Source organism: Acanthisitta chloris, unplaced genomic scaffold (assembly GCF_000695815.1).
Source record: "Acanthisitta chloris isolate BGI_N310 unplaced genomic scaffold, ASM69581v1 scaffold280, whole genome shotgun sequence".
Taxonomy (NCBI): domain Eukaryota; kingdom Metazoa; phylum Chordata; class Aves; order Passeriformes; family Acanthisittidae; genus Acanthisitta; species Acanthisitta chloris.
Genome location: NW_008653138.1, coordinates 137,056 through 149,225, shown reverse-complemented (window position 1 = coordinate 149,225; position 12,170 = coordinate 137,056). Strand labels below are relative to the sequence as shown.

Sequence of the window (12,170 nt, the reverse complement as noted above, 5' to 3'; positions counted from 1 at the left end):
CTCCTGCACAGCCCAAACCTAGCACCTGGCTCTGCCTCTGTTCAAGTACAGGAGCTCCTGGTGTGACCTGGCCAAGGGAGCCCATATAGTTTGGAGAAACTTTGCAAAATGAGTATTTCCTACTACAGCTGGGCAGGCACAGCCTCCTGGGTGAGGGACAGTGTGGCACAGGCCAGAAGCAAACATAGGGAGCAGGAGGGGGCACTTCCTGAGCTGGCACTGCCACTTAGAGAAATGCCTGTTCTGCCTTCACCTTGGGGTACATTTGCTAGTCATCCATATGGTTTAGGAGCATAAAACCCATTGCTGTCAACAGAGATGTTTTTACTTGAGGCCCATGCTCCTGCCTCACTGAGAGATAGCTGAAATATCTCATATAAAAACAAAGTTCACAACAATGAAAAGTTATTTGGTCTTTTACAAGAGCAGAAGATCTAGTGAAGCCTTTCACAGCACCGAAAGCTTTAGAAAGGCCACTGAGAGGAATATTGTAGGATTTAGATCCATAGCAAAAGACAAGCCTCATCTAAACACTCCCACTGACTCCAGCTGGCATTGGACTGGGCCCACATGTGAAATGTAAGCAAAATATCCTCAGAGTCCTTCACAATATAGTGGATTACAGCAAAAGTGATTTTTATTTATTAAAAAATGGGGTTATAACAAAAGGACACTGATATGTCCAGGTCCTTCCTTTCCCCCCTCTCTAAACATTCAGGGGGAAAGGCAAGAAGACTTCTCATACACATGGATACATCACCTCCTCAGCAAACATGTCCACAAATTTGTTTCTCCAACATAAAACTAAAACAAGCAGAGAAATATTTTCTTCCGATGTTTGCTTTCTATTTATTTTCTGTTGCTACCTCTGCGTCTGCAGCAACATTGATGCTCCTGAGCCCCAGAACCCATTGGTTTTGCATCTGCTGCCTTTCAAACCCAGAGGACTGCACTGGAGCAGTGTTCCTTTTGCAGCTGGCACTCTTGGGACTCTTTCAGAGTTGGGATGAAGAGGCAAAACACTGGGAACACAGATAGGAGCTCCAGGCAACCAGTACAGGTTGGGCACTGACCTGCTGGAGAGCAGCTCTGCGGGCAAGGACCCGGGGGTCCTAGTAAACAACAACCTGGCTCTGCGGGCAAGGACCCGGGGGTCCTGGTAGACAACAGCCTATCCATGAGCCAGTAATGAATACAAGTATATGAACCAAGAAGATGGAGCCAGTGGTGGAAACCAATAAAACAAGAAGCAATGGGCAGAAACTGATGCACAGGAAGTTCCACTTCAATATGAGGAAGAATTTCTTTCCTGTGCAGTCACTGAGCCCTGGAACAGGTTGCCCAGAGAGGTTGTGGATTCTTCCTCACTGAAGTTATTCAATAACCATCTGGACACAATCCTGTGCCATGTGCTGATTGAGAAGGGGGGTTGGACTAGATGACCCATTGTGATCCCTTCCAACCTGACTGATTCTGTGATTCTGTGACTCATTATTAGTTTCTATTTTACAGTACCTCCTAGATCCCCATGCTGAGAGTGACCACAGTGCATAAAGTAGAGCTGTGTGCACACAGAGCAGGAAGCAGTCTTCATCCTGGAGTGTTTAGGATCCCAAACAGACTAGACAAAAGATAAGAAAGTGCTACCTTTCCAGCATGTGTCACTCAGTAGGTCAGAGGATTCAGAAGATAGCTCAGTATTCACAAGTCTTAATCAAGGACCTTATCTACCACATCAGATGTTGTCATCCTCTTATTAAACAGAACGAAGTATATGTATACAGTAAAGGGTATATATGGATATAGTAAGGTATATGAATATAAACCTTTTTGTAAGAAAGGTTCTGTCCCTTCTTACAGGAGCAACCGCAAAACCTCTTACGCCTCTTGGATCTATCTGAATCCTCACCTCTCTCAAAGTATATGCTAATGGCCCCTACCCTGGTGGCACTTTCTCATACAGAAACAATTCACTGGAGAACAGCTTTGCAGGAGAGCACAATGTTTGGATATGTGTTAGCCAAAAGGGATCTTTTAAATTTCTGGTTCCTGTTGATCCTGGTGCCCTATTCCTGTGTGTCAAAAGAGTGAGCAGCAAGTTGCCTGTCAGCAGGATTCTGTTATCCCCTGCTCCAAGTTCTGTAGGACTAGGCAGCTATCAAGAGAAAGATAATTGCAGCCTGAGCTGTTAACTTTCAGCCAGGGCTGCAATGTGTATAAAACCCTGGCTGCCTGATGAAGTCCTGGGTGCTAATGCTGAGCCCTCAGCATTGGCAACATGATCACCCCCAGTCCAACGTTTGATTGTTGCTTCTTTTCTCTACACAGTGCCCAGAGGCATTATATGCCATTGGCTGGGCCAGCTGTCCCACGAAAATGCTCCAGGGAATGGCTGCTGTCCATCCCAGCCCTCACAGCTGAGGATATCTCCTGCAGCAAGCCATCCTCACAGTACTGTGCCCCATGGTCCACAGAACAAGGCTTGTGGCAGGACAATGTCACAAAGGAGCACCTGGGAACTCTGAAGCAGAGCAACAGCTGCCAGCAGCACAGCACAGCCCTCACTCTTGCTGTACCATTTCTGTGATTTTCCACTCAAATCACTGTGCCATTTGAGGGAACACAGACCTGTGTCATTCTGAGTTACAGTCAGACTTGTGGGTGCCACTAATTCTGCTAAATGAGCAATAAAATAGAAACAGGCAGAATTATGTAATTAAGCATGCCATAGAAGAAGAGTCAGAAGGAACACACCAGCAATATTTTTTAAAGCCACTTGCCCCAGTATTCATAGTGTGACTCACATATATCTACTGCAGAAACCCACCCTAAATGGATTTCAATCAAACTAAGGGTTACTGACAAGGGCAGGGGTAAAATAAAATGTTCCTATTGTTCTAGACAACAGAAAAGACTGCTAAGGAAGTAACTTTATAACCTGAGAAGGGTCTGCAGCTTTAAGAAATTCTCCCCTAAAGATTGTAAAGCTTTTACTATGCAAAGTATTTTTGCTATTATATACACTGGCGGCCACTAAGCGCAGCTATTATTTCTGGCAGTCATTCAGAGAAGGTCGAGACTGATAAAGTGTTTAACAGAATTTGTTTGGGTAGATCCATCTGTGTTTTTAACCACCCATACAGTCTTCTGTGTCTTTTTAAAAGATGCTGGATGTTCCCAAGTCTAATGTATTAGTCTTCATTTTTATTTGCCATCTTTTATTATTTATTGTGCCATGGCAAAGAGTATCTTCTTTACAATGTCCACGCTTTTCTACATGTATTACACAAGCATCCAAAAAAATGGGATGTTTCTTTGCGGTGGCCCAGGGGTGCAGGCTAAACAGAGTTCCAATTTCCTTGGGAAAGGCCATGGTGAGTTGTGACCTGTTGCTCTCACTCCTTACACCTTGGGGTGAGTTCATGTTTCAGAGGAACCAAGATGGGAGATTGCAATCAAAGGGCAGGGAAGCAAGAGGTATGTTGAAAGGCTCTAGCAAGGAGTCCAAGATGGAGCTTCGAAAAGGAGATGTTTTCAGGCAATGTGAGCACCAGGAAAAATATCCTCACGAGCTGGGATGGACCGTGATAGCATTTTAACACTCCCACTGGATGGGTTTGGTAGTGCAGAATTTGAAACCTAGCCCCATTATAAACTCTCCATACTGCATGGAGCCACCCAGGGGAACTCTGAGCACCTCACTTCCCTGCCTGGCTGCACCGCATGGCGACGTTTGCTACTGTTCATGAGTACACTGCTTTAAAATGCTGTGCAAACACTTGCTGACTATGAAGCAGGTGAGAATTAGTATTGCCATTTTACAGACAGGAGAGTAAGACAGAACAAACAGCTTGTAGCTAGTGACCACTAGCAAATATGTGTCCCACCTGATGCAAGTAACTTCCATTGATGTAAAAAGACATTTAAATCCTACAGCAAGAGGACCCTACATCTGACAACCATTCTGTATGTTTCATACAGCTTTCTGTACCCAGAGATAGTACTGACCTGAACGTGTGGCTCAGATCCCTCTGCCACTTACCTGAGCTTATCTGCTACAAAAATCACACGCCGCTCCAAGAGGAGGGAAGCGAAGATCCGGATGATCTGACGAATGCTGAGGCACTTGAAAAGGCATTCAAAGTCCACGTGTTCCAGGCGTGAGTCCATGGGCCTCCGCAGCTCAATGACCTGAACACATCCAACAAACATCAGTTAGCATCACTAGTCAGAGCTGACAGCACCAGGGGCATCCAGCACTCCAGCCCAGGCCCTCCAGCACATGCTTTCCTGTTGAGGGGACACAGAGAAAGAACCCAGCCCCCTTTTGCAAACTGAGGCTGGAGACACAGCACTCCAGAGAAATGGCTTATTGCACAATTCACTATCAAGTCATTCTTCTTCCCAGAATACAGTTGTGTGCATTAAGTCTGCCATCATTTCTGTGGGAAGCATAATTCTCCCTTGTAAACACTGTCAGACATGTAGAGCTTGGCTGAGTCAACAGTATGAAGCAAGGAACAACTGGAAACATTAGAGCTAGAAGCTTACAGGGTTAAAACAGTCATAAAGACAAGATAAATTTGGTTCTAAGCTTGGCTAGCAATTCATATTAACTTCTAGATAGGAACCAGGAACTGAACTAAAAAGGCCAGGCAGAATTTAAACCCAATTTACTTCATTTCCATCTTCTATGATGCATAATTCACTAGATAATACTTAAAACCTTTTCCTTTTCATATAAAGATATGTACATATATATACTTAACTGGGGAGTCAGGACACGGTCTTAGATGGTGACTTGTGACATCCCTGTAAAGTCTAATTTTCATACTTCATCCATGACCTCAGGCCCTCTCCTTCCTTTTCCCAAATGCCTTTTGCTTGATTCCTTTATTATATCTTCCTTTCACTCTGCAATTGACATGCTCAGATGTGGAACTTGAAGGCAGAGGACAGAAAAAGGAGGGAAAAAAAACATGAAGAAGAAAGTAACAGAAGTAGAAAAATATGAAGTGTAAGACAGCAAATGATGGACTATTGAGGAATTTGAGGAAACAGAAGGGAAAGGGAAGAAGTTTGCCAACTTGAAGCTGTGTTGAAATCTCTCAAGACATATTAACAGGAACATATGTACATCTCCTTTCCATATGTCCAAAAATCACTGTCACTTTGTTGCTTTAGACCCCTTTTATGTTTTCATGCACATGACACCCTATTTCCCAAGCATAGTGTATCAGCTTGGCACTGGATTAGCCCTTACAAAATTCCTAAAAAATACACTGTTTTAAGGATATGATCAAGATCACAGGATACTGAAAACTAAACAAGTTCATATCAGTTTAGTTGTAATATTGCTTGTGATTAGTAACACAGGACTGTAAAAAATAGTCACTGTTAGAACAGTATTTGGGTCCAGATTTGGTATTTTTAAGCCTGAAATACAGAAACATTATGATGCCAGAGTATTAGACACCTGTCACTCAGCTATGGCCCCAGACAGTGGTAAGAAAGAAATTGCAGACTGATGGTGCACCAGGAACACTTCCTCAGGAAATGCTGCCTGCCTACTTCTTCCTCATAATTAATGAAGGTGTCCACTTCCATTCCTTGGCACTGGGGTTGCAAGCTCAAATCAAATTTATGTACCAAGCTGATTTTACTGGAAAACTTTGAACACTAAAATCTTGCTGCGGGGTAAGATGCAATGCAAGTTACAGCAACTTTTATAAATACCATGGATGTTTTCTGTTGCCTGGCAAAGCCTTCTGCTCCAGTCTGCTCATCACAAAGAAATATACTATCTACTTCCCAATTAATCATCATCTTTGTTTAGGCAAGAGGAGCCACAGTGGAAGGACAAGATTCTGTTCCTAATTAAGCCAGTGCATTCCACTTAAATAAGGAGTTTGTACTAGCATAACAAGAGAGCAAAGCTCAGCCAGAAGAGAGAGCTGTTTGTTTGTTTGGACTTATCTCAATGTTTTTCTCTGGGAAAGTTCAGAAGCTTGAGCAGAGGATAGAGAAGTTAGAGATCCATGCTTCCCAGATATATTCACATCAAAAAAGCATTATCAGATCTTTCCACTGTTATGCCTATCAGTCTTTCAGTTTTTCCGTTGCTTCTCCAGAAGACAATGCTTGTGACTTTAACATGCCTTGCAAGACACTTATACAAGGAACTCTGTGCATTTCATGCCAGCTGACATTCCAGGCCCACTCCATTGCAGTCAGTGGCATTACATTTAGAGAAAATATGATTCAATGTAAAAATAATAATAGCATATAAAGCTAACCCTAAGGAGTGCAAAATAACCATAAAGGGTATTTCTTTTTCTCCTGCAGTAATGAGGTTTGAAATGACAACCAGCTGTTGAACTGCTCAAGTACAGACAGCATGGGAAACTCACACTTGCCTGTTATCACTGTGATGAAGCCCAGCAATGCTGTAGTCTGTGAACTGCACTAGGCCAGGCATACTGGGACATTTGTGTTGCAATTTACTGATAAACATAAAACAATAAATGAACAATTTATAAACAATAAATTGGCTTATAATCACTAATGGGAACTAGCATTTGCATATCAACACTGGTGCAGTTCCTGCACTGCTTTTGAGGGTATGCCATCTCCTATCCTTGCAGTATCTGTATGTCTCCTCCTGGTTTTCTTTCGCTGTTTGATATGGGAGTGGTAAAGGGGAAGGCTTTGACTTTTAATGTTTGTAATTGCTTTTTACCTCATTTCCAGCTCCAGGCAGAAATGTTTTGACTTTAATTGTCTTTCCAGGTGCAGGAAAAGGAGATTCCATCAGACTTCTCATAAACGGATAAACCAGGGCAGCAGATATTCCCCTTCTCCTTTCAACCTCATCCAGGATCTGGTCCATTAGTAAGGCACAAGAGAGAAGAAGACAGAACATATCAGCACCACACACATTTTTGAAGCATCTTTTGACCCACATGTACCTAAACATAGCAGATCTAAGTTTCGTTCTCCTCTGCCATGCATTTCTTCATTCCTGTCAAAACCATAGGATTGGATCATACTCTAAAAATTATGTGTTTTCTGGCGACAAAATGGAGCCTGTTTGTAAATGCAGTTAACACAGAGGCAGGGAAGAATTAACAAATCTGGAAAGGATAAAGAAGACTCAGCATGACAAAAGGGATCTATATTGTTGTGATTTTGCCTGAACAACAGGATGAGCTGAAGGAGAGAAAGATGAAGACAAATCTCATGATCACAGGCCAGGTCAGCATCACATCTCAGTGGTACCCCTTGAATTAAGGAGAAACACTTTCTTCTGCCCTGGGAATCTCTTCTGTTTCAACTGAGAGATCAGGAAAAAGCCAGAGCAGCAAGAAATGCAATGCTGCCATGCTATGATAGAGGTCCACCAGGAATAAGCTCTTGACAGGGTCCCGGCAGTGGCAGCAGCAATCACATTGAAGCCTGTGGTGAGCTGGAGAGCCATGAGCAGCCTTGTGAAGCATGCCCAGCTGTTTACACTGGGTGCCAGCATTATGGGAATTTTCTGTTTGAGATGATGCAGAGCAGGCAATCTAGTTTTGAAATAAGCAGATGGGACTTCTTATAGATAGGAAAGACTATTATTTTCTCCTCTCTTTGGTCATATGGGCCAACATAAATTAGATCACAGCTAAGTTTTCCCACATTAGACAGACCATATAGATGACAAACCTAAAGAAGAGAAAGCCAGCTTCAAAGCAGTTAGTGGTTTGACCTGAAATGGTGATCTTTTAACCACCACTTAAGAGCAAAAGGCCATATGAGAGTTAGTGAGTCTGAGCCAGGCGTTCTCTCTTGTTTCTTTTGGAAATGTTTTTCACTGAAACAGAACATTAAAAGATACTTAAGCACAAGCTGGTGACTTGTAACAATACCTAGTGACATCAAATGCCAATAGAGGCATTCATTAGTGCATAGTTCCTTCTTTCTCCTTGCAACATAGTAAAAGCCTAACTAAAGGAAAGCTGTCCCTGCATACATAACTTGCATTCCAGACCATAGAAGTGGCAGATAACCATAAATGAGGATATGAATTTCATTCTTGATGTAATTTGCAGCACAACTATCCTCAACAAACAAAACTCTTGGTGCTCCTGCACACTGTCAGCACAGAGTTGTAATGTCCCTGATACCTTTCTCCTTTCCTGCAGTCACTATTTGATGGCTTATGTTGCTGGAATTGGGGGTTTTGTGTGTTTCATAACCCTGCCACAACAACCTTCTCAACACAAATAAAAAGGAGCATTTAAACCAAATAAAAGCTGAACAGAGATCTCAAGAGATAAAACGGTCAAAAACATCTGTTGAAACTCTGACCAAATGAACCAGCTGGAAGTTAAGATATCTGTGGTTCCCAAGTCTGTCTTAACAATAGGGATTACAACAGTGAGTGAGCATAAAAGGCTTTGTGGAAGATTAAAATAATGCAGGTATCAGAAACTGGATTATAAACATTTTAAAACAGAGGAATCCTTTTGCTTTTCTGATAAATAATATCCAAGATATAATATCCTGTGGTCTTTTATCACTCACATTTTACTGTAAAGAAAACAATTCTGTGTTTTGACTAATTCAGCAAAATGTACCATCATGACTTTTTTCCTTTGTCTGGATTTATCGGCTAAGGATAGCCCAAGTTCCTCTGACTAGTCTGGAAAAAGAAATTATCCAACTTTTCAAGGATGTGTGTCTCCATCCACACCACATCTGTCTTCAAAACCAATAGGGATGGCTAACGTTCATGTGCTTTCTCCTTCATTTAACAACTGTTTCCTCCAAACCCTTTCCAAATGCAGTGCCTGGAGTGCATGCTATGGATCTGTGCTAAATCCAGCCCAGGACTGGAGCTAGCCCCAGGTGCTGTCAAACACCCTGTTCCCACCCTGGCACAATGTCATCAGGAGTGACCAGCCCTCCACAGGACAGCACTGCTGTGGCCAGATGCCAGTGTGGATGGGGTCCTTCTGTGGCCTAGCCCCTCCTCCATAAGCCCAGTAGCTGAAAAGTGTGTTACAGCCTCATTCAGGGCCCAATAGGGAATTGAGCAGGAGCTTTCCCCCCTGCACAGGTGAAAAACGCAAGGTGCATGTGGCCAGTGCTTGGGAACAGTCCCTGCTGAAGCCAGTGGAGTTATGCTCACTCATCAGCCTTAGGTTCACTTTGGCTGGATGACATTTTCCCCATAGTTACAGACTGAACTGGGAACACAGATTATTTGCAATTTTGGTGCAATGACCTTCCTTGTCTGACTTTATACCAGCTGACTATATAGTCTGACTATATATCAGCTGCAGTGATACTTGGTTGTAAAGATGATACTTAAGTGTTTTCCTTTGCTCTATCAAACTTAGATAAAAACTGTGCTACAAGTCTGCTGAGCTCTGTGATCTTCCCAGAACAATACATTCCATTTCACTTACAAATATCTGTGTTTAGATACATATTGCGTTCAAGAGACACTGTTATAAACCCTTGATTTCAGAGCTTTACAAAAGATGTCAGAGGCAGAATTGCAATTAACTATTGCAACCCAATTGTTCTTCACACAAGGTTTGTGTTAAACAAAGTTCTATCTAGAAAAGCTTGAAAGCTGCTTTGAAGATAACATTCTGTATGAATATTAGATCATATGAACAATATAATTGCTATGATTTTTATTAGCTTCAATGATTTACATATTCTTTTCAATTTTATTCCTATATAAATGAACAATAAATGTCTGTGTAAGTTCTGTGAGATTTCCCATATCTGCAGTGAAAACCTCTGGCAAATTAAAACATTATCAATTAAAATTTAGCCAATTAAAATATTATCCATGCTTTCCTAGCCTACTAGGATTTTTAAAAAGTGTCAATAGTGTTAAGCATATAGAATTGGTATATCAAATCATCTTTTTTCTTAACCTCATCGTTACACAGGGTATTGGAGTAGTACTGGCCCATCTTTCAAATTATGGATGCCAAGAATTACGGCTCAGCACAGAATGGCTGTAGAAAACAATGGAAAAAATTTCAGTCAGCCAGATCATACAGACACCCAGATGTTTTTTGAATCAAATTCTGCCTCAGTCACAGAAATAATAAGGCATTCTTTGATGAACCCAATAATAGGGATGGAATATCCAAAAGAGCAATTGTAAAATAGTTGTCTCCCATCAAAGGAAGAAATTCTTCCCAACTGGTTCAGCACTGTGGATATGTCTCAGTAAACAATCAAATTAAAAAGCAATATTAAAACAGTATCTTCTTACCTTGGAAAATAAGTCAAAGCACCCCAGACGGCTGATGACACAATAAACCTCAGGTAGGCGTGGACCTTTTCCACTTGGCTGATAACAGCAAAAAGGAGATTGAAATTACACATTAATTTAGAGTTATGAGGAAATACACTTCTTTCTCTGATCACACAGTTGACCATCATGTGACATATTCCACTATCTGTTTCTCCAGCAAATAGCTACTCTTCAAAAAGCATCATATTTCTTGTGACTTTATCATGCCTTGCAAGACAGGAAACTCAAAAGCATAAATAGTGCTTATCCTCTTTGGAAATCACAGTATTTTGGAGCTGTACTTCAATATTGCTCCAGCTTGCAGCCATAAAAGCACATTGAACAGGACTGTAACTCATGCCTATGCTATCTCTGTCTTCTGCTCCTGCTGCAGCATTAGGACTGGGGCCACACCGGGGCCATGTGCTGGAAGAAGAGACTACAATGCTAAAGGAAGTTGTGATGGCTTTAGTTCCCCACTCACTCCATGGTGTTCAAAGAGAGCTCAACATACAGAAGGCAAGTTCACAGACCTAAACAAAGGCAAGCTGCATTAACTTCCTCAGATTAACTCATGATAAACATGAAACTCAAATGACTTAAACAGTGGCAGGCACGAAACAACGATGCATATCCCGCCCGCAGCCCCACTCCCCCAAAAAACCCTGCAAAGATCATCTTCTATAACCATCCTACATAAGATATTTCCTAGAGAAGCAAATGGCATTCCCTTGGCATACTGGACTCTGCTACCTTGCCTATACCACTGCCGGGAAGGCTCATCAGCACTGTGTGTGAAAGAACAATACAGCCACTGGCTGCATTCAGCTTATTTACTGAAAAAAAGTAGAATTAGGCCAATGCTGAGCACTTTGGAAAAACCACCATCACTGGCAAAGTCCTCAGAGCACAGAGCTGGTCTGCCTGTGTGCAGTGCTCACAGATGGCAGAGATATCCATGTATAGCAGTTTCCCACTATATTTCTAATCAACTGCAATGCAGCATTCCAGTTTTCTGTAGCTGCAACTGATTTTTGCCAGATCAGCAGGCACATGCTTTCTAAGGGCTGTTACTTCAACAAGGCAGCTCGCTGACTTCTGATGCACTCACATGTAGTCCCGAGATACAATGCAAGGAAGTCCTGGTGCTGCCTTGTCCAGAAGCTCCATCCATCATGGTACAGAGCAGCTGCAGGTACAGCAGCGAACCCCAGCAGCAAAAAGCTGAAAGCTAGGTCTGAGACAATAGGCAAGAAAGCTGCCTACCACCTTGTGTCTTGTGTAGCCACCTCTGTGCTGCATGGAGTGAAACGTGACTGTAATGGAATCACTTGGCACCACTCAGCCTCTTTGTGCATCTGTACATTATGGATGTGCAGCAGTGACAGTACCATCTCCATCAATAATGACTGTGACAGAGGAGCTCAGCCACTGTTTCTATCAGCTTCTGCCCACTTGTACATTTAGCCAAAGTAGCTGATGGTCTCCTCTGTACCCATAACAGAAGCCCAGTGTATTTTTATCTTTGTCTCATCATTAGGCTCTGCTGATACAGTGATTAACTTCCCTGCGGTGTGTTTGACATTCACATACCACAGAGATGACAATCAAGAGAAACTGAGGGGTAGCTGTGCTTTTTAAATCTGAATATTGCAATCTAGACTTGGACAGCCAACAGGTGCCTGCCTGTTATAATAAAGACCACAAAAAATACCAAAGCTAAGTGAATACAGATGAGTCTATTTCTGGATCCAAACCTGCTCACTACACGTCACATCTCTGAAAAAGCAGAGCCCTTTTTTGTCCATATTAGGTATAAAATCCTTTCTAAAGGCACTGAGTGATTATATCAAGCATGTGGGATTTT

At 42.3% G+C, this 12,170-nt stretch overlaps 1 protein-coding gene across 1 annotated transcript in view; it reads right to left on the bottom strand.

Moving 5' to 3' along the window:
• ST5 (suppression of tumorigenicity 5) overlaps positions 1 to 12,170 on the bottom strand; it is a 98,368-nt gene that overhangs the window by 20,160 nt on the left and 66,038 nt on the right. The window contains exons 11-13 of the mRNA XM_009079444.1: positions 10,283 to 10,360; positions 6,740 to 6,880; positions 4,043 to 4,191 (exon numbers count right to left, since the gene is read on the bottom strand). Coding sequence (XP_009077692.1) covers positions 4,043 to 4,191; positions 6,740 to 6,880; positions 10,283 to 10,360 — 368 coding nt within the window. The remainder of the gene's footprint in view (positions 1 to 4,042; positions 4,192 to 6,739; positions 6,881 to 10,282; positions 10,361 to 12,170) is intronic.